At 41.7% G+C, this 21627-nt stretch overlaps 2 protein-coding genes across 7 annotated transcripts in view; both read left to right on the top strand.

Moving 5' to 3' along the window:
• dgkh (diacylglycerol kinase, eta) overlaps positions 1 to 6326 on the top strand; it is an 87041-nt gene extending 80715 nt beyond the window's left edge. For all 3 annotated transcript variants that reach the window (XM_050048675.1, XM_050048674.1, XM_050048676.1), the window contains 2 exons: positions 1177 to 1307; positions 5585 to 6326. In XM_050048675.1, the coding sequence (XP_049904632.1) occupies positions 1177 to 1307; positions 5585 to 5671 (218 nt within the window). In that variant the 3' untranslated portion in view covers positions 5672 to 6326. The remainder of the gene's footprint in view (positions 1 to 1176; positions 1308 to 5584) is intronic.
• An 8741-nt stretch (positions 6327 to 15067) lies between these two features.
• Positions 15068 to 21627, top strand: part of akap11 (A kinase (PRKA) anchor protein 11) — a 33039-nt gene continuing 26479 nt past the window's right edge. For 3 of the 4 annotated variants that reach the window (XM_050048693.1, XM_050048692.1, XM_050048689.1), the window contains exons 1-2: positions 15068 to 15141; positions 21195 to 21293. In XM_050048693.1, the coding sequence (XP_049904650.1) occupies positions 21231 to 21293 (63 nt within the window). In that variant the 5' untranslated portion in view covers positions 15068 to 15141; positions 21195 to 21230. Of the gene's footprint in view, positions 15142 to 15178; positions 15212 to 21194; positions 21294 to 21627 lie in introns of those variants that run through there. The other variant, XM_050048691.1, reaches the window with a different exon arrangement.

The following is a 21627-nucleotide window of genomic DNA, read 5'->3' as shown; positions in this document are numbered from 1 at the left end:
GAAAGCTCAGATAATTCTACCTAGGAGGCTAAGCAAGATTTAATCAATCATAGTATGAAGTTTAAATGGTGTGGATGCTGCAGAAATAATGTCACACTTTTGGACACATACTCCACTACATACAAGTGGAAACCAGGATGATTATATTGAAGTGCTAACATCCTCTGATCATTCATTAGTACTGTATTCTGTGCTTAAGCTTCACACACATCATGATGAAGATGCACTTTCACACACACACAAAATCAAACTTCTATAGTCGTCATGATAAGCTGTCACGATGCCTCTCACTACCATCATGTTACAGTTCAAAGGTATCACTACACAGTAGAAGCACAAAGAATGGGTGTGTGTTTGAGGTGTTCTGTCCCACAGTCTGACCTTAACCATCAACTCGCACCCCCTCCCCTCCATTCATGCTCTCATCCAGCTGTCCACATGATCTCAGAAGGCGCAAAGTCAGGAGGAGAACAAGGCTGCACCGATGAAAGCCTGCAGGGGTCGAATGTTTCATTTGAACGCAAACCAGCCAGACATCTAAGTATTTTAGTTTCAACTTTAAAAAGTGAGGGAAAAACTCATAATCAGAATTCTAGATGACCGATCTTAGTGGGTATGGGTTTATAGGAGTAGTGAGTATATGTTGATGAGTCAGCTCAGGTTCGAGTGTAATCCCTTCCTCTCATCGCGGGCTGGTTCCTGATTAGTTGGGCTGTGTTTCCTGCAGACCGCACAGGCTTCCGCCTCCCTTTACCTCCTACTTTCTCTGTGTGTTCTGATACTGGTATGCATGATCCCAGCCTTCCTGGGCCGCCATCGGCCACTGCCTTGTTCTGACCAACCTTTGGCCTTTGTCAAACTCCTCCCTCCTCCGCCAGCTGCCGTCACCGCTCTCCCTCCTCCCTTCCTCTCTGGTGCTCTCCCTCCATTTTTTATTCCATCTTTTCTTTCAATGATTTACCACAATGTGTGCCCATTTGTGAGGTCGTGTGTGTGTGTGTGACGACATATTCACGTACTGTACACATGCTGTAAGAGATGGCGAGATATAAAGGGCTTGAATGAGATAAGCAGTTGCATGCAGTGTGAGTGAGAGTTTGTGGTGTGTGTGGATACCTGTGAGGCGCCCTGAGCCTCTCTCTGCTCTGCCCCGTGTGTGTGTATGTGTGTGTGTAGTGGAAAGATGGGGCACAGAGGAGGTGGGCGTCTGGCTGGAACAGCTGAGTCTGGGGGAGTACAGAGACACCTTCATTCGACACGACATCCGAGGCTCGGAGCTGCTGCACCTGGAGAGGAGGGACCTGAAGGTACACACACACACGCGCGCCTGTTAACACACCTCAGTCCCTCAGTGAATCTGTGTGAACCCTCTCGTCCAACCCACAATCAAGTCTCTATCTCTGTCTCCTGTATTTCTTACGCTCTTTAACCTGTTTGATGTCTCCCCGTTTTGCCTCCTCTCGTGCTGCACTGCATCGCTCTGCTTGGCTTCTACTGTCTGATCGTTGCTTGGTGACAGAGACTTGCTGTAACCCACTAACACTGCGTATGTGCTGAAGAGGGGAAGGGGCTGGGAGTAGATAGAGCAAACTGTGCTGGTTTTAGAGGCCAAAAGTGCAAAGTCAGGCAGTAGTGACGTTTCAACAGGTTCTCACCCCAACTCGTCAAGTGCGGCCGGTTATCAGTGCCGCTAAACTTCAAACGGTGACACTCTAGGTCAGTAGTTCCCAACTGGTCCATCCACATGTTCCAGATTTCTCGTCAGTCATTAGTTAAAGCTCCACACTGTTCGGTATATTTAGGGTCATACTTGCATTTGGCCATGTCGTCGAGTTAGTTTGCTGTCTCTGTCAAGTGGCCATCTGCTATTCACTTAGCTGCAGAAGGGAAACAGCACCTCAAAATAAAAGCTCTGTACCAGTAATTCACTGTACTTAAAAACTAAGTGTGTGTTTTTTGTTTTGTTTTTTTTTTCAAACTTGACACGTTTGTGAGTCACTTGCGGTCCATTCAGAATGGACGTGCGACCCACTCTTGGACTGCGACCCACCAGTTGGGAACCACTGCTCTAGGTAACCCTTTAGCATCAGTTTTGGACGTGTCAGTTTCTGCTCAGTACATGCATACAGCCTTTTAAAATTAACGTCTGTGTTTGCAGGAAACGGGTTTCTGCACTGATTCACATCCAAAACTGCTCTGTTAGGTTCAGGCAACAAAACTTCTTGGTTAGGTTTACGCTAGGTTCACACTGCATGCGGAAGTGCCACGAAGCGTGCAGATTTTCCGCAGAGCACTGCCCACTAGCTTATAGCACCGGTGTCAGGCGATTGGGCTGCTCACAATGGACGTGGCGTGGTGCCGAATGTCCTGGGCCGCTCGCAATCTGCAGCAATGTTTTCAGCGTCTGGTCTTTTTTTCCAGAAGACGCAAACAAATCTGGCAGGAACACACTAGAAATGTGTTGTCAGTGATAAAAGGGATATATTACATCTGATATAAATGATGAATAAGAAAATGCAGCCCATGCTTCCACATATTTGTCAGTTTTGATTAAACAGAGAGTGAAAAAGCCACAAACACACACGCACAAGCAGACAGAGACATGCGAATAAGAACAGAGCAGAATCTCTTGCTGACCGGCACAGAGACATGTTATTTAGGTTTGGGCAACAAAGCATTTTGGTCAGGTTTAGGCAACAGAATCTAGGTTAGATTTGGACAATAAAACCAAACAGTTAGGTTTAGGAACCAAAACTAATTGCTTACGTTTAGGCAACGGAACTATTCGATTAGGTTTTGACAAGAAAACTACGCCGCCCAGTTGAAGTTGCAGAGTGATTGACAGCTGTGTAGAGAATGCCATTGAAGGCTGTAGGAAGAGGAGGAGGGACATGATTTTTTTTTTTACGGACTTTCTGTTTTATTTATTTCTTTTAGAATATAGAGACAGTTTCAGTGAGTACGACACAAAGTTATTCACATTGAAGTACCAACTGTAGCTTTGAATTTGGTCATTAAGTAATTGGGACCGACCCCGAGCAGATCATTTTACAGTTGAAGAATAAACTCATCAGTTTTGTCTGGTGGACAAACCTATTAATGGAGACACTGTTTCTAAATTAAGTCAAAAATGTGTTTAGATTTCCGCGATATTTCTTCTTCACCAACGTGTGTGCCGATGCGAGTCTATCTGTTAGAAGCTAACATTGGCTGCTGATATCGGCCCGCCGGTTTAGTTGGTTAAAAAAATACTTTCTTTACACACATTAGTGTGCAGCAACAGAATGCCAACTTTTAATGACACTGGCATGCACACTCACTCGATTGTCTCACATTAGTCCAATATAGTGTGTGTGTGTGTGTGTGTGTGTGTGTGTGTGTGTGTGTGTGTGTGTGTTGCTATCCTGTTTTATTATAGTAGATAAAAATAAAGCTGGCATGATGAGTCAGTTGATCAATAGGTCAACAAATCAAAATCTAATACAATTTCATAAATATGTTCATCATTTCTACACAAGTACTGACGTATTGAGACTCAGCACAGTTTATGATGCTGAGACCACCTGCAGAGCAAAGGGTGTGTTTTTGGTGATCCAGTGGAGCATTTGGTACGATCTGTCTGCTGCTCACCTGCTTGAGCAAAGTTAGCTGCATAGTGTGTACATCTGTTCTGTGATATTTCGTTACCCACATAAAACTCCCAAAAATCACTCACTCAGTCCACTTGTATTCATGTGTTGCTCGTTTGTTCCACAGCTGACCACAGAAAAAGTACTGATTCATTCTGTTTACAGTAACACTGCCTCTGAGACAAAGTGCAGAGTAATGTGTGATTTCCACTGTATCTCTCAACGACAGCAGCTAGCATGCTAGCCTCCTCTTACAGCTGACATTTTGACTTCACAGCAGGAAAAACACAGGTGTTGTTCAGTTTTATTTAAGTGAGCTAGTGAAGTCATGACAGTGTGATGTGAGCCAGCACAAAACTGAAGAAACTAGACTGAATTCTGCCATCATTCATTTTATTATTCACACGTGCTTTTCCCACTGTGACATGTCAGAATATCTCAAGTAAAAAAGGCTTGTGTGCTTTCTTTATAGTCACCTGAAGACATTAGTTATTTGGTGATAAACTGAAAACCTGAAATAAAGAATTAAATTATTGATTTATTCTGGCCTGATGAAAAGTTATGGGATTACCAGAGTCATTACAGTTCGTCCTGATGATGACATGAATGTCTTCCAACAGGTGTTAAGACATTTCACTCAGACCCACAATTACCAACCTCATGGTGCTGGTAGAGAAAAGGTCAGAGCAGGGGTCAGCAACCTTTACTATCGAAAGAGCCATTCTTTAGGCCAAGAAAGAAGCCGCAAAACATATTTGAGCCATGTAATGAAGGTAACAGTCTCTTACGTCTAAATCAGCCTCTCTTCAGATGTTTCCACCATTGCTCCGACAGCGACTCCGTGTGGTCTGATCTCATGGTCACCGTGTTCATTCGCATGAGCGCCTCTAGCGGTCATGTCAATATTGCATCTCATGCACACGTCACGGTACCTCGCATTTAACGAATGCAGATCACGCATGACATCCATGATGCAGTCGCATTCGCGTTGTGATAGGTAACCTAATAGGTTGAAATGAGCATTCATGTATACGTTCTCCCACAAGGTGGCACTCTGCAGTGAGCTATATATGAATAGGCACCTTAACTTTGCAGCGTCAGCAGTGGAAGCAAACAAATGTGTCCACTTAATATTAAATTCTCTATCTTATTCCCTATCTTTTTTGGATTTAGAGTCTATAGCTAGTCTTGCTTGGGAGACTTAAAACTAACCACCACTATTGAGGTTCGGTAAAATGTAGAGGAAAAGGCACCGTACAAGGCTCATTTTACTTGACAAAATAAAACAATTCTTAATTCGGTGTACAGGCTACACATTTTTAACAAGTGGAAAATGTAAGAATCACTAATTAAAATTAAAATTTTTAAAAATGACGGCAATGGTCATGAGCTTTAGGTAGTAAAAGAGTAAGACTACAATTGCAAAAGCGGCCAAAATGAAGTTCCTCTGTAGGTTGGCTGGGTTTAGCTTTAGAGATAGGGTGAGGACAGGGCCTCGGGGCAGACCCAGAACACACTGGAGGGATTATATATCTCATCTGGCCTGGGAACGCCTTGGGGTCCTCCAGGAGGAGCTGGAAACGTTGCTGGGGAGAGGGACGTCTGGGGTGCTTTGCTCAGCCTGCTGCCCCCACGACCCGGTCCCAGATAAGCAGATGAAAATTGAAAGACAAAAAAAGAACCATTATTCATATCAATATATTTTTTTGGCGAAGTCACTGCCCCACACTGGAGAGGGGCTTAAGAGCTGCAGGTTGTCTACCCCTGAGTCAGAGGATCACCAAAGTCTTTAGGGTTCAAGTCCTCTAGATCATCATGGATATCTGGACACAGCTTCATGCAGACGGTCCAACAGTTGTTGATATTTCAGTCCTGACTTAAGTGGTCGCCAGTGTTTGATTATATTAAATGTCTCTTTGTGTTTTTAAGTATTGGTCTTCTTGTTTCTCCTTCAGGATCTGGGGATATCGAAAGTGGGTCATATGAAGAGAATTCTCCAGGGAACTAAGGACCTGGCCAAGGCCTCTATGGTTGACCTCTAACCCGGAAGCAGAAGCTACCAGAGAGGGGAAACAAACATTCCCCTCACATCAGTGGAGGAGTTTGGGAGCACCGAAGGCAGTGAAGGAGAAGATAGGTATTCATGGAGAGCTGGATTTGATCCGTCTGCTGAGACAGCCTTTGTGATGTTGTGACCAAGAAACGTTAGTGTTCGTTTGTGCTTTGGTGCCAAAATGACAGACGAGACAGAAGCGGATGGAGATGCAAAAGGAAGTCATGGATCTTCACAAAACAACAAAAAAAGCCATTTCTAAGTTAATAACCATTCATAGCACACAATCAGGTATGCAACTAACCATACTGTTGACAGTTGACTTGTTGTTTAAGTTGTGATAACAAACTAGTAGCAAAACCAGGACTTCCATGAGTGTGGGGTTTAGTTTCAGTTCAGTTGGGTCGTGTGATGTTTGCTGGGTCTCCGCCTCACATCACACAGCTGCAGATGCATTAAAGCAACCCTCGGGTTTCACGTAGCACTGCTGTTCAGTGGAGACAGAGGAGATAAACGTGTGACATCACAGTCTCTAGGTGGCAATCTGGAAGGTGTGGTGGGATACTGTCGCATGCTATGCTTGCTCAACTTTAGATACGTTTAATTGCATGATTAGTGTCTTGATTTTTTTGTGTGCAGAATAACACTTGAACAAGTTTTACATAAGTATTACGATGCCATTTGTTACTACTGAAAGCATCCTTTTTTTTTTGGTCTAAATCCAACTTATTTTCTAGCTTTAATTTATTTTGTTTGCATGATAAATGACGTGTCAAAGATTTGTGTCAGGTGCCATATTTTCGGTCATTTAGTGTAAAACGTGCTTTATTGGTAGAAGTCATAAGAAGTTTAAAAAAACAGCTGTTGATGAGGTATGAATATATGGAATTGATATCTGTAAGTTGACACGTTCTCTGTGGATGTGAAATCAGTACCAAAGTGAATGTCTAAGAAAATCATTTGATGACGTCGTTCAGGTCGCACCTCTTAATTTAATAGGCCAGTAGGTCATAGTTTTTAATTCCATTTAAGGCGGGAAAGAAATTAGCGTTAGTCACAAAGAACGTTGAAACGTTGGTCTGAAGCCGACTTTATAAACTGTAGGGAGTCTTCTCTTTTTTTAAGGAACACTTAAAAGGCACTTTTTACTTCTTGCTTTATGCAAGTGCAAATCCTCATATCATTACATAGAATTAACGGTTCACCTCAACTTTTTAACTTTTGGCGATTTAACACAGTATTTAACACTAACGAGAATAGGAGTTAGATATCGGTTTTGAATATGTAATAGAGCAGTTGATCTGCAGCCTGCATAGCATCGTTCAAGTGCAGCTTTTTATTTTCTTCAGATTAAAGTGAGACGTTGATAGAACACTACTTTTAGTTTCTTTTAAGACTGGTGGCATTACAGGGTATATTTCTATATGTGATGCTAAGTTTGTAAATATACATATGCACTGTATATACAGTATACCAGTGTATGCAAACAATGTTTGTAAGTGTTGTAGTCGGATGCATTTGTAGATTGCTGACATGGCATGCATTGTCAACAGCTTACACATTTGATTGTGTATATTACACCGTAACAATCGTTGATTTTGTTCTAATCTCTTGTACATGATAATGCTGTTGTATTCTAATGATGGTGCAATATTTTATCTCTTGTTTTGATACTGTCTCTGCAGCTTTTCCGACATAATGTTTCTCAGCAGGGGATAAAAAAAAAAAAAACACACAAAAAAAAACCTTGAGAGTTTTTGTACACGTACTCCCCTCCTCGAAGTTTGGGGATTAAGATTTTAAAGGTTTGACCCGTAGACAGACTGCTTTTTCTTACGGACTCCAAATTTCTTCCAGCGGTTCACTAGTTTGTAGTTTTGCTCCTCCGTGCTTCCAAGATGATACTCTAAAGTAGGACTGTGTCAGCGAATGAGTAGAGTGGGCAGACATGACTGTTGTGTTCACATCAATCACAATGTATCTGTGTGTGTCTGGGTGTGTCTGCTACAACAGTGGCATATTGTACCTTATCAGCAATTGTATATTTACCATTGCCAACTAATTTTATCATGTGAGTTCAGCTCTGATTGTCCCCATCTTTGGAGGATAATGTGTTGCTTGTGTGGTGTTTATTTTTATTTCTCAGATTAAGGGACTGTTCTTTATGTATGAGAGGGGAGAAGGTGCTGCAAAACAGGGGAGGCTCTTCATATAATTTTTATAAGCTCTGGGGAAAGAGTGATGTTTTTTTATTTTGGCCTAAGGGAGGGACATACAGCTTTTGAACTTTTCAATTTAACTCTGAACCCCAAAACCCCAGGCGGGTTTAAAAGGCATGTTTCTTTTAAAAAAAGAAAAATCACCAAAATTACACCATTTATTATCGCCAGAAACTAAAAAACAAAAATTATTGTCAGATTTTTTCAATTTCCAACAATCCTTGAACAGATCACATGTTACAACCGCTTTTGTCAGGAAATATAAGAAAATCTAATCTTAAAAAAGTGATTTTATCCACATCACTTTATTCTACGTCTCATTCAAAATCTCGCCCCAAATAAGCCATTTGCACTAACCAGATCCTTTAAATAAAATGATTAATTAATTAATTAATTAATTAAATTTAATTTAATTAATGAATTAGATTCTGTGTTTCTACATGAATGACAGTAGTGAAAAAAGTTTGTTTTTTTTAAAGTCTAAGATTTTTTATTGAACTTTTAAATTTGATCATCAGAGAGTCAATTTTTAAATTTAATAATGGCTGTTGTGCCAAGTTACTGATATTATTCTGGCCGCTGCTGCCATTGAAATGTATGTTACGTTTTATTTGGGACAAAGCCAAAATATCTGTAGCTCTGGGAAGAGGTCAAGTAAAAACAAAGTCACACCCCAGTCACTGTCCTCTTCTGATAAATAACTAACAGTCTCTAAGATGTCGCTGTTAACAATTTGTTTCTTTTTTTCACCTGAATATTGAGTGCTAAAATTGAACAAGGTGCACATGTTTCCACCTTTCATCATCTTTCAAAGAATCCTTAATGATAATAGAATGTGAGTGAGTCAGGGGTTGAATCTCCAGCTGTCATGTATCGTCTCTAATGTCCCACCAGAGGGCGATGCATCACATCTCACCTCTCCACGGGCCCTGACCAACATGATTTTACAGACAGTCAGCTGTGTCAGGCTGCTGTGGTCCACATACTGCAGTGCTGCTCTTAATGATTTCTCATTCATGCAGAAATCAATAAGGCTATCAATCATATTCAAATCCAAGATGAGCTTTTTTCATACAACTTAAAGCCAAATTTACAAAGAGATCCAGGGTTCCCACGGTCATGATACTCCTGGGAGAGTTATAAAACTAGAAAAACTGTTTGGGGAAAAGTTTTGCATATATAATGTTGGGCTGGAGTTTAAAATATTTCATAACATGACGCAAAATACGTATTACTATTGTAAGATCTGCTGCTCTGCGTGAGCATCGAATGGACCCTCCATTTTGTATCCACCACCAAAAAGAGGCGTGGCCTTGACGTTTTGTGACGTGCCAGTCTGGTCTGTTGGCCTGTGTGCTAGTTAGTGGCAGGTATTTCTAACTTGCGAGTAAAGATTGCAAGTTGGGAAGTGTGTGTTCATGGGTCTAAAGTCATGGAAATTAGGTAAAATATTATGGAAAAGTTCTGGAACAGTTTGGGACAATTAATTGTTAGAAGTGTGCGGGAACCCTGGAGATTCTCTCCCCTTTTATTGCACCACTGTCTTGTGGACAGATTTTTGCCTTTTATTGATTTATCGGATCAGATTAATTGTTAATTCTTTAACGACAGTTGGCCTTTTGCTCACCAGAAACTCTGGGTATACCATATGTTTAGTCTAAGTTGAAGCCTTCATGTTATTATGTGCTTTAAATGGAGCAGTAAGGTAGAACTGCTGTACGCTGCCTTGTTCCTGCAGTGTTCATTTTCCAGGGTGGTTCGGATTTTTTGAAACAGGGTTATATTAGGTACCACAGTCAGTTACCTACAGTTTGGAGAAGCAGGCTGGAGTACGACACAGAAAGCTTAGCAATGTCCTGCTGTGGAGGGGTCAGCAACAAACATTTTAGCCACCTAAAAAAAATCAGTATCAGTTTAAGTGTATGTTATATTTAGAATATTTTCACGGCTTTACCCCATTGAGGAAAACTACAATTTTAGCTCGGTGAACACAGGAGCTTCTGGTCTACATCTGCTGCTATCAGTTAGTTAGTTTGTGTTATTATGGGACTTCGATGAATCCGAACCAACTCTTTTAAAAGCCGAAGTCACACCATAGCAATAACAAACTAACTGATGGAGGCAGCAGTAGACCAGCAGCTCCTGTGTTCAGCAATATTAAATCACTGTTTTTCTCAATGGAGTCTGGCTTTGAAGAGAGCGATATATATCTACATCCATTTTCTTTCATTTGGAAATCAGTGTCTGACATTAAGGTGAAGCAGTGAAAATATAGCGTATACTAAAAGTGATATTGATCTTTCTCAGCTGGGATTTTTTGCAGGTGGTTAAAATACATTTTGTTGCTGCCCCCTCCCCTTCCATGCTCCATGTGTCCTGCTTCTCCAAACTGAGGGTAATATACTGTCTGTGGATAAATACCACATACAACCCAACTTCAAAATAACTGAACTATCCCTTTAAGTTTTGGCCTCTCATCCATTTACTCTCCACCATGCCAGTCACCAAACTGAATCCACCAAAACTGTTGCAGTCCCTGAGCTGCGTCCATCTTTGTTTCCATTATCTGTGTGTGTCCAAAGTGTCTGCCGGGTTCTCTATATCTCAAGTGTTTCCGGCCCCAGACTCCAGGCGAGAGAATGCTTGACCTTTCCACACAGCGTGGAAGTAGCCACCTTTTCTCCCTTGCTGTGTTTTCCAGTGGTCTGTAAATAATGCTGCAAACTGCCTGGTTTTCAAAAACCAACGAAACCCATGCAAGGATCTCCAAAAAGACGGGATAGCATATAGTCTTTTGACGCGGTTCCTAAAGTGATGGGAGAAAAGTGAGTTTCATTTGTTTACATTATGTTTACAATGGCACAGTTTTAATTTTTAAGAATATATATGTAGGTATAAACAAGATTTGCATATTTATTGCCTATAAGGTTAAATGACATGATGTGTATTGTGTTTTCACATTTGGAATATAATGTTACAGTTGTCACCTGTATTACTATCTGGATGATTTTTGGTAAAGTAGTTGATAATTTTTATGACTACTAAGTGACTGTTTTCTGTGCCTTTTTATGGTTAGGATGCATGGTTAACTATTTATTACGATTTGGAGTCACTGAGATGTGTATTTTTGTATTCTGAATAAATAAATGGTTCAGCTTTTGTTGTACATTTTTAAGGTGCCTTAAAACAGGCTACCTATTCATATCTCTCTTCTTCAATAAAACCAAATACATATGCAGTGTGTTTTTGCCTCCTTCTGTGTTGATTTCACTTCCAGGAAAAGAATCAGGGTTTTAAAATGAGGAATATCTCAAGGGGATGAAATGGGTTCCAGTTGAGTGTAAGCAGATATATATATTTTTATACACAGCAGTTGCAGTTGCCCCCTTTTTAAATGAAATGGATCTTCTGTTCAAAGTTTCTGTATTGTGCCATAGGATAAATGACTTGTGGCAAACGAATTCCATGTGGCATTTCAAAGTTTCAAAACCAGAAGTTGAATAGCCACATTGTGACTTAAGACTGTGGGCCATCTGTGACATTTGAAGTTCTTCTGGAACACCCACATCCCTGAGCATTTCTCTCCACATCCTCTCCTCTGGTGAAACTTCGCTCTCATCTTCTCTGCATTCTTGCTGAAGCCCTTCCACTTAAAGTCAGTGTTTTTTCTCATGTCATCTCGCTTCATCTGTAGTGACATGTTCTTTTTCTAAAGACATTTTTCAGGGTTTTATTGCCTTTAATTGATAGGACAGTTTATTGACATGAAAGGGAACGAGGTTAGGGATGACATGCAGCATAGGGCCGTGGGTTGGAGATGAATCCGCAGCTGCTGTGGCAAAGACAAGGCCTCTGTACGTGGGGTGCCTGCTCCACCAGGAGAGCGAATGGGCGCTTCTGTTTCACCAATCCTCAACAAGGAGTCACCTCAACATTTTTTCCCACGAGAAGTAAAAACACAGTTGTGCAGCACGTGGAATCTGTCCAACTTCCATATATTGCGGCTGTTGATGTGCCCACAGTAGCCTAAGCAAAAGTTTCCAGGACAAGCAGGTTTTGCTTGCATTTCTTTCTGCGATGCACGGTCAGGACAATTCTACATGGAAATAAAAGAAGTGAAAACATCTGTGGTGTTGAGGAAATGAAAATATGGGAAACCATTTTAACATTTAGTCGCCAGGCCTGAGTTATTAACCCATTAAAGGTCTCACAGAGTAACATTTTGAGTGAATCTCTTAGTTCCTTCAGGCAATAACAGAGAAACAATGTTCTTTTTAATATGGCCACACAGTTTTGGTTTACCAAACAATCAACGGCATGCTGGAAGCCACCTGAGACGGTTTGGTTTTTAAATTTGCAGTGTTATTAAATTGATTAACAAGGTCTTGCTACACATTTAAGGACCCATAAAGGACCAATCAATACATGACTCTTGTTTCAACTTTATTATTTTCAACAGAGACTTAGTTATGTCTCTGTTCCAGTTAGCACCGCCAGTCACAGAGCTTTGGGCCGTTTCACTGATTCTCAAGACATTATTAATTGCCTGGGAAGAATGACCTACACACTATTAAATGTCACATGAGTATAGCATCAGCAGATTAAGTGAGAAGGCTGTGTAAATGTACACACTGTGTACATTGTGTGTTATAAATCTGCTTTAAGCAGCTACAGAATGGGTGCTGTAATGTATAGGCCTGTACACTTACCGTAATTTTTCCAAAAACATGAGCAGTGGTTTTTAAATCTATGCCACATGCAAGATTTTAATAAATAAATATCGAATTTTTTTAATTTCTTTTTTTTGTCCCACTGTTGTAACTGTATGTTTATATATATTTGTCCGCTGTGGCATAAAATGAAATTCCATAAAGACATAAATGTTTTTATAAAACCATAAACTGTATAAAACCCGTACAAAACACACTGCAGTTCGATTGTTCTGTGTTCGACAGTGCCAGTCTATGAGTGCGACACGTATGATCGGTTTCTCTGTGTGCGATTGATGACGCCTCAAATACTCTTGTTTTCATGGGAAGAAGGTGATGCACAGGAAATGGGGAGTTCGGTTCATTTTTGAGAGTCGGTTAAAATGAATCGTAAGAGGTTAAATCATATGTGTTTTCTCAGTCTCATCCAGTTACATATTGGGAAGATCTGGCTCTTGGGGGGAAGAAGTATTTTACCCAACGAAATGCTGAAAATAGGTTGAGTTACGGTCCTGTCTCTATCAGCAATGAACACCATGTTGCCATATACTGGCAAAGAGGTCTGATACAGTATTTATTATGCATAACAACCATGTATCCTACCAACTTTTATTTGTAAAACGGGAATAACGAAGGGAATAGTGGGAAAACCAAGACAGGCAAACTGTTGCTTCCCTTAGATTACCTTAAAGGAGAACATCACCTAAATGAAGAATTCTGATATGTTATTTTGGCTTAGGAAAGTTAAATCAGTATTAACCCATTCAGTCACAGGGGAGGATTGACATACAGCCTACCGTGAAGTCAAACCGTCACATCTTACATGTACAAGTGCTGAACAACAACAAGAATGGAGGAGAAATTTGTTAATATACTGGATATATATACATTATACAGGGGGTCTGTCCTATCTCCCTGCACACTTCAGTCTTCCCTTCATCCAAACAAAGAACTCTACCTTGTGCCGACATGTTTACTTCTGATGATTTCATATCATAGCAACCAGATGCCGCCAAAGCTCCTCAGCTGAAAAAATGCCATGCCTTCAAAATGCTCTCAAACGCTTCCAGCTGGGCACTTCCTGAGGAACACAAGGCATTTTCAGGTGGGAAAAACACTTTGGTGGACACCCATAAACTCAGAACATTCCCCTAGGAGCTCTCAGCATCACCCATAACATCTTTCCCAATTCATTGTCTGTGGAGCACTTTCAGATTTTATACCCAAAGAACAGGCATGTCCAAAGTCCGGCCTGAGAGCCAATTATAAACAGCCCTCAGCTTGATTTTCAACATATACAGTATGTGGTCGGCCACACATACTGGTTAAACAAGCAAGGTCACTTTGTATTTTTTCTCTTCACCTCACAATGGCAGGACTATCATACAGTTTGTAGAAATGAATCAAGTAGGAACAATGAAGACAGAATGAATGTGTGTTTATAATCAGCAGGTAGGTAAGTAAAATTTAATTATACAGCCCATTTCACAGACACAGTTTACAAAGAGCTTTACAGGGGCAATATACAATGTACAAGAATGAAAACATAGAAGATAAAGTAACTATCCAGGCCACGTAGTTAAAAGAGCAACCGCAACAGCAGATATTTCCCGATAGGTAGCAGACATGGCCATGGCAAAGAAGCGTAAGGTCGACAGTAGCCATGTTTCCATCATGCTGTTTAGATGCGCATCTAGAAGTATCGCATCGGAAAATTATGATGGAAATGCCAAAATTTGAATTAAAATCCCCTGATTCACACAAACTAAAATACGCTCGCTTTAGCCGCGTTTTGGTTGATTCAAAGAAATATTGATTCGCAAAACGGGGGATGGAAACAGTTATGTTCGAATTAAGTCTGACTTAGCGCACCTCTTTCCATGGTGATATCCACACTCCGGGTCGGGAAGGCGGTAATGCATTTACCAGCTGGTTGCCAACCGCCAGAAAACGTAGAAGAAGAAGAATGTGAGACTTGTTTTGTTTCCGGTTCTGCGGAAAACTCACCAAAGACCGTACATTTAATGGAAACACACAGGATTCGTATTTCTTTTAATGTGCATTGCCCAATGATTCAAATCACTTTTGGATGGAAACATAGCTATTGAGGGCAGCCACTTGCAGGAGTAATGGAAAGTTGAGTACATTTTCAATGAAAGATGAAACAATTGCATTTGTTTTGTTTGTGATATTTGAAAATATCCCATTTAATGACAGAAGCAGCTGCCCCCAGGTATTTTTACAGTACCTAGTCTGGCCCCCATTCAAAACAGTTTGGACCCCTGCACTATGACATCAAATTTGAGTTTTAGCACTCTAATGTTTTGGTTTTGTGAGCGAGTAGTTCATGTTAACGAATATTTTTGGACTGTCTTAGACTATAGAAATAACATGTATGAAATTTTGAAAACGGGTGTAGTTTCCCTTTAACGTTAGCAAGAGCGGTTCAAACCGGACGAATCGTCCTCGGTCCGCCCACCAAACACAGCGGCTACCGTCAGCGCTGCTGGAGTCCGACACCGAGCCGTGAGGTAAAATGACTTCATAACGACAAACAGCTATGTTCTGACTACACAGCCAGTGACCACACATTGTTGTCGGGTAGCTATTTTAATATACCTTTAACGCTGTTGCTAGCTTGGTGGCTAACAGTGTTAGCTCACGACAATAAGGTGACATCACAGACCGAGCCGACCGCGGCCTGGTTCCGCTGTTAGCCCGGTGATTGACAGCCTGTCACCTAGCAGGGCGGTTAACATGGCAGCGGATGAATGTTGTTACGTGTTTTGTAACGATCTGTTATGAGCTGATACGTGTGTGTGATGTGACAGAGAGCTAGCCGTGTGTGTGTTGTGGTAGCTCAGAGCCTGAGTGGTCGTGGATCAACATCAGCAGCATCCACAGTGCGTGTGGCTCCTGTGTGGCCTGCTGTGCTGCTGCTGCTGCTGCTGCTGCGGGTACCAGACAGACAGGCTGCAGCTTTAGCTAAGTTAGCTGCTCCCCCAAACACCCAGCACCAGCTCCAGCTGCCAGTCAGGCCTCTGGTAACGTAAATAGTCGTGTAGCATGTAACATCCAGTCATTCAACAAGTCATGTCGTGTCGTGCTGCAGTGTTGATGATGCAAATGACATGTGGATGGTGATTTTGTTGCACACAGTGTTTAGTGACAGCATAATTTCTTGCATATAAAGTGGCTCTGGTGTTGTTTAGCTCTGTGTGTCTGTGGGTGAGGGAACGTTGTGTTCAGCAGAGATCACACAGACCAACACTGTGGTGACATTTAAAGGGAAAGACCACCCTAAAATAGAGTTTGCATGGTGCTGTGCAAGGTGTGCTGGGCTGTCAGGTCAGTGTCTGAGACTTGAATGCATGTGTAAAATCTGTATATGCTGCTGCTGGTTCATAGAGCATCTGATGATGGGGTGCACATGCAACCACAGGATCCAGGGAGCTGCTACAACATTTTATTGCAGACACAGGGTAATTGAACGGTTCTACGGTGGCTGTCGGATGATTTTTCTACAATGAGGAATATTAAAAAGGAAGTGTTACCACTCTGCATAATTTTAAAGAATAATATTGAAAATGATATTAATAAATCAGGTATCATTTAACTTGCGTCTTAAATGCATCCTTTCTTCTTTTAACAACAGTTTAAACTCAGAAATCTTAAAATAATATCACAAAACAATCTGTTAACTTTAAATAATACATTCAGGATTAACAAAGTAGTCCAGATGCACTCACGTCACACCGACATGTTTGGAGGGACAAGAGTCACAGTCCTTGAGGGTGGAGTTTTATAATCTTGGGGAGTGGTCTAGTCAGGAATGCAGGCAGCGTTGCCAGGTGGGAAAAGTAGGATTATCGTACCAGAGACTCAAACTATCGTATTTTGAGGGAAATTATCGTACGTCCGTCATAACCAAAATAACAATCCTACTGATGCACCATAGGCAAATATATTCACTCTAGTTTTTACTTTTTTTCCATTTTCCTTGCTTCTGTTTTTCTTCTTCTTCTGTTTTGAATCGCATTCTCGCTCGACTTCCTGACAGATCCTAGCGCCTCGTGGGGCGGGTACAGCTGACCATTCAGCCAATCATGCTCATTGTTCAGAGACAAACGTCACCCGTATCTCACGCTAAGCAAAGTGCGATTGGCTGGAAACATGTCACATGCGAACAGATGCCTTCAGGGCTCACAAAAAACTCTGGCATACTGTTTACAACCACACATTCATGAAATGGTCAAATTATTGTACATTTGGCCTTTTTTGGGATTACTGATCGTACAGAGGGCCAAATTATCGTACAAATACAGTAATTATCGCACACCTGGCAACGCTGAATGCAGGTGGGTGGAGACTTGTGATTTAACAGTATGACATCATTAGTTGACATTTTTAAGATGTGTAGCCTTTCACAATGACAATGTTTAATGCATCAAAGGATTTTGTTTTGAGACGATGCATCCACATTGTGTCTTAGCAGATCAGTTGGGCTTTATGGAGCAGGGTGCAGTTATTCTTCTCATTATCAATTAGGTGGCACGGTGGAGCAGTGGTTAGCATTGTTGCCTCACAGCAAGAAGGCCTGGTTCGAACCCAGGGTGTTGGCTGTGTTGAGTTTGCATGTTCTCCAGGCCTGGTTCGAACCCAGGGTGTTGGCTGTGTTGAGTTTGCATGTTCTCCCTGTGTCAGCGTGGGTTTCCTCCAGGTGCTCCAGTTCCTCCCACAGTCCAAAGACATGCAGGTTAATTGGTGACTCTAAATTGTCCGTAGGTGTGAATGTGAGTGTGAATGGTTGTCTGTCTCTATGTGTCAGCCCTGTGATAGTCTGGTGACCTGTCCAGGGTGAACCCCTGGCTCCAGTCACCCATGACCCCCAACAGTATAAGGGGTTACAATTATTAATGAATGCGTTATCAATTAATCTCCTTTTATGTTCTTGATTATGTCATTTAAATGTCATAAAATACTGAAAAATGCCAAACACAAAGGACCTTTCTCACAGCAGATATTTTGACTTGTCATTGTAGGGAAAGGACAGGTGAAACTGATCACATTAACCATGTCTCAGTTCCTCTAAGTGTCCCAGTAGGCGTGTTCGAGATGAGCTGTGCCTCGTCTGGAGTGTGGACGAGATCAGGTGGCTGCAGCAGGACACAGTGACAAAAAGCCGCGCTGAAATCGGACAGTTTCCCGACGGTTTCCAGCAGCCTTCAGTCTGTACAGAAGTTACAGAAACACTCACATCCTGATAGACCTGATGCAGATTTATCGCAAATGTTATTAGACTTATATATCAGTTTGTCCGCAGTCTCCAATTGTTTAAAATAATGTTAGAGTAGCTTATAACAATACTTTACAGGCGATGTGTAATTTATGGTTATGGTTCAACCTCAGTTTTACATGTACTCTTATAAACGTCAGCATCATATATCAGTTTGCTGCTGCAACAGCATTCTTTAAAAATCAGATACAGTCAGGATTTCACATCTGTACAAATGTTATTTTGAGCATCCTCACATCCCCCCTGACCACAAGTCTTTGTGTCGCCAAATACTTGAATAATTAAAACAGTCCAATCTTAATATACAGTAGAGTCGACTATGTATAGTTCATGATGAATATATTTAGTCTTTGAGGACTTAACCTCACCATCAGTCACACAACATGTACTCTGTTCACAGAATGAATCTTCAAGTCAGACAGGTAACATCTAAATCTCTGAAATTCAGCAAAAATGAAAGTTTATATAGAACGTCATCCTGCTGAGTCAACATCTAAACCAATCAGCTGTTAGATCAGGAGAGAGCCAGGCGTTTCCCATCATGCCCTGGGTCTTGCAGCCGCCTCAGTCTTGCAAGAATATTGTTGTCCACTTTTGCATGACGTCAGAGCACGTCGGGATGAAGTCAGACACAAATCTAGCCAGCATGCGTTGTGCGGCGATCGCCAGTAATCAAATCTGCTCATCTCGAACAAGCCCAGTACCAGCATAGACAATACCAGTTGTCCAGCTCAAGTGGCATGCAGCTATCAGTGTTGTTATTGAATACACCTGTGCATTTCCTACTATGACATGTCAAAATATCTTCTGTGAAAAGGTCTATTTTTTGAAGCACAAGGTGGTTCTCCTAATGCAATTTACAGGAACAGTGTGTAAGACTGAGGGAGGTTTAGTGGCATCCAGTGGCGAGGATTGCAGAGTGCAACAAGCTGCTCCTAGTTTGATATCCTCTGTGTTCATTGTTCAGTAGGTTTTTACTGGGAGCTGTATTATCAGCAGAGGTCTCTTCCTCTCCAAAACAAATGGACCAGGTGGTTAAAACTGAGAAAACATTACATAAAGCAGCTTCACATCAGTGTTTTTCTCATGTTACATGGCTCATCGCAGATGGGTTGACTGCCCAGCACCTCTAAATGTGTGCCTACATATTTTCTCTGACAACTTATTGCGTGTTAACCTTATTTCTGATTCCAGATGTGTAGGAGGTTTTTAATCCTCCACACTGGACCTTTAATGCCTGTCACATAAGATAAAGAAAATCAATAAATCGTCACAACTGGCTTTTTCTAAGTAAGACATTTGACACTAAAAGGTGTAAATGATCAAAAGTAATGATGACTTCATTGGACTTCAGGTTCAGGGTCCTGGTATTGTCCATGTTGGCTCACTGTAACACTGTCACGGCACACTGGGCCACTTGAATTGAAGGGAGCCATCATTCATGTTATCAGTAACACCTGTGCTTTTCCTGCTTTGTTTGCTGTGGAAAATTCCTAATTAGAAGCTGGAACTAGGAAAAGAATGGTTGAAAGTGACGCTAATCAACATTTATAATAGTTGCAGAACATTTATAGAGCATCTCCAGCTCCAACATTTGTCTCCACATTGTTATGAATTCTGTTTTAGAGTGGATTTCCCCTGTAATGTTATATTCTCTCGTCTGCTCCACTGATATCACCTGCACCTCATGAGAGACCGGTGTTTGGTCTCACAGCTCACTGTGAGTTTTTCTCATGTCCTCCCGGCTGTGCTTCTCTCTCCCAGTCTCTGTTTATCTATCCTTCCGCCCACCCACACTCAGAATTTGGCCCACATCAGCTCCCAATCAAACAAGATTTTAGACTACACAGTTTGTGCCCTTGGCAGGTTGTTTTGCTGTCTCTGTCCTGAGATGATCGCAAACACCCCGTCACAATCCTTCGGCAGGTTTGGCTGAGCCTCATTACATTTTTGTCTAAATTAGTGTGATGAATCAGCCCTTGAGGATTTGTTTAAACCTAAACTGAGTTAGACTTAATTGCAGTTTTTCCATGACATGCCTAAAACCAAATACATGTGGCATTATGTGACCGCATCAGTTGCACAAGGTGGTGATACAGGTCTGTTAAGGTGATTGTCATGCACTGCACCACTGAATGCTAAACTGTGAACTTAACATCTTAAATTTAACCGAGTATTTAATGTTGCTCATCTCTGTTCGAGATGGCCATAATAGACGTCATTGTGCCTGCCTGCCTTGTGAGTGCACTGGGATGTACTGCATAGTTGAGGTTAAGCAGCAGTGGCTGGATGTGTTGTTTTTGTACAGCCCACCAAAGCACCCATGAGAAGCTAGGAGGTCCTGGATCACCAGAGGAAGCCATTGGCATGTACTTTACCCCTCTGGTTCTCAGGATGCAGGATGGGCTGATCAATAGGACCGCCTGCCTGTGTCTAGACTCATCTCGCCGCTTTGGACCGTACCTCAAAGGAGAGGCTTGGATTTCTTGGGAAACTTTTCCTTCTTGTACACTGTAAATATTTTGCCTCCTTTACCCGCTCTCTCATGCTGCTTACAGAGTGTGTTTCCCCTGCTCAGAGCACACACCCCTGTTCTCTTGCCTCGCTGTTTGATCTTTGACGCAGGCCTGACTGTTTAAAGAATATCAAAGACGTGAGGCCTACTGTAGCTTATCCTCACCAGCAGGACAAGTCTAGGCCTACTTTTAAAAGCTGGATTCATGTTATTTTCACACGGGTCTGAAGAATTGTGGTCTAGAAGCTTGGCTGAAACATCTGAAAGATTTAGAGCACAATCCAGAACTGTATTGCCTCCTGTGGTGATATGTTGTATGATCTGCTTCACAGGCTCGAGCTATTGATAACTGTTGGTTCAGTAATTAAGCGAATGGCACAGGTGGCGTGACGTGGCTCTTTGTTGCATGTAAACGAGTGACTCTGTCACATCATGCTTCCTATTTTGGCACGTATTTGTGTAGCAGTAGGTAGAGACAGAGTGTGACATCTCTTTGTTTACTAATAGCACGGGTCTCGTCATTGCTTTGTCATGTGATTGTTGCTGTGTTGAGCTGAATCAGAGCAGCAGAGAGTTCATGTTGGACACTTAAGTTTTGTTTAACTTGCTGAGGATTCTTGATGGAACTAAGAAGAGAGAGCCTCAGACACGAGGCTCAGCTGTGAGACTGAAAGTGATGATATAACTCTGAAGTTCCTCATTTTAGTGGTTTGGCCTGATTCTCTAAACTTGTTTTGCCAAGTCACTAACTGTCATTCTCTTTCTACTTCCAGGTGAGCGGCCAGTCAGCCACCCAGCTCCCTGTTGCGATGGATGCCTGTGCACGTATTAGAGGAGTCCCCATAAGGTCCAGGACCTCAGTCCGGAAAGAGGTTTGTCTGCAGGATCACTGCATTTTACTCTGCAGCTATCGATCATTAACAATCTGCCCGACACTCCAGTGATTCTTCATGGCTGCCAGTACATCACATGTCACGATAATAACCTTATCGATCTATCGTATAATATATGGACATGACCTCCATCATTTTGCTGCCCTTGATATTACTGGTTGTGTTTGTTTACATAAGAATGTCACCAACATTTTAGCTAACGTGATGTCAGAATGAATAGCAGGATTTTCTACCTTTTTTATGCCTTCACGCCGTTGGTAGCCATGGCTGGAGGCATGATGTGCACGGGTTGTTCGTGCATATATATGTCTCA

The sequence above is a fragment of the Epinephelus moara genome, chromosome 7 (assembly GCF_006386435.1).
Source record: "Epinephelus moara isolate mb chromosome 7, YSFRI_EMoa_1.0, whole genome shotgun sequence".
Lineage (NCBI taxonomy): Eukaryota > Metazoa > Chordata > Actinopteri > Perciformes > Serranidae > Epinephelus > Epinephelus moara.
The sequence above is the reverse complement of the archived record's forward strand: the minus strand, read 5'-3'. Positions and strand labels throughout refer to the sequence as shown.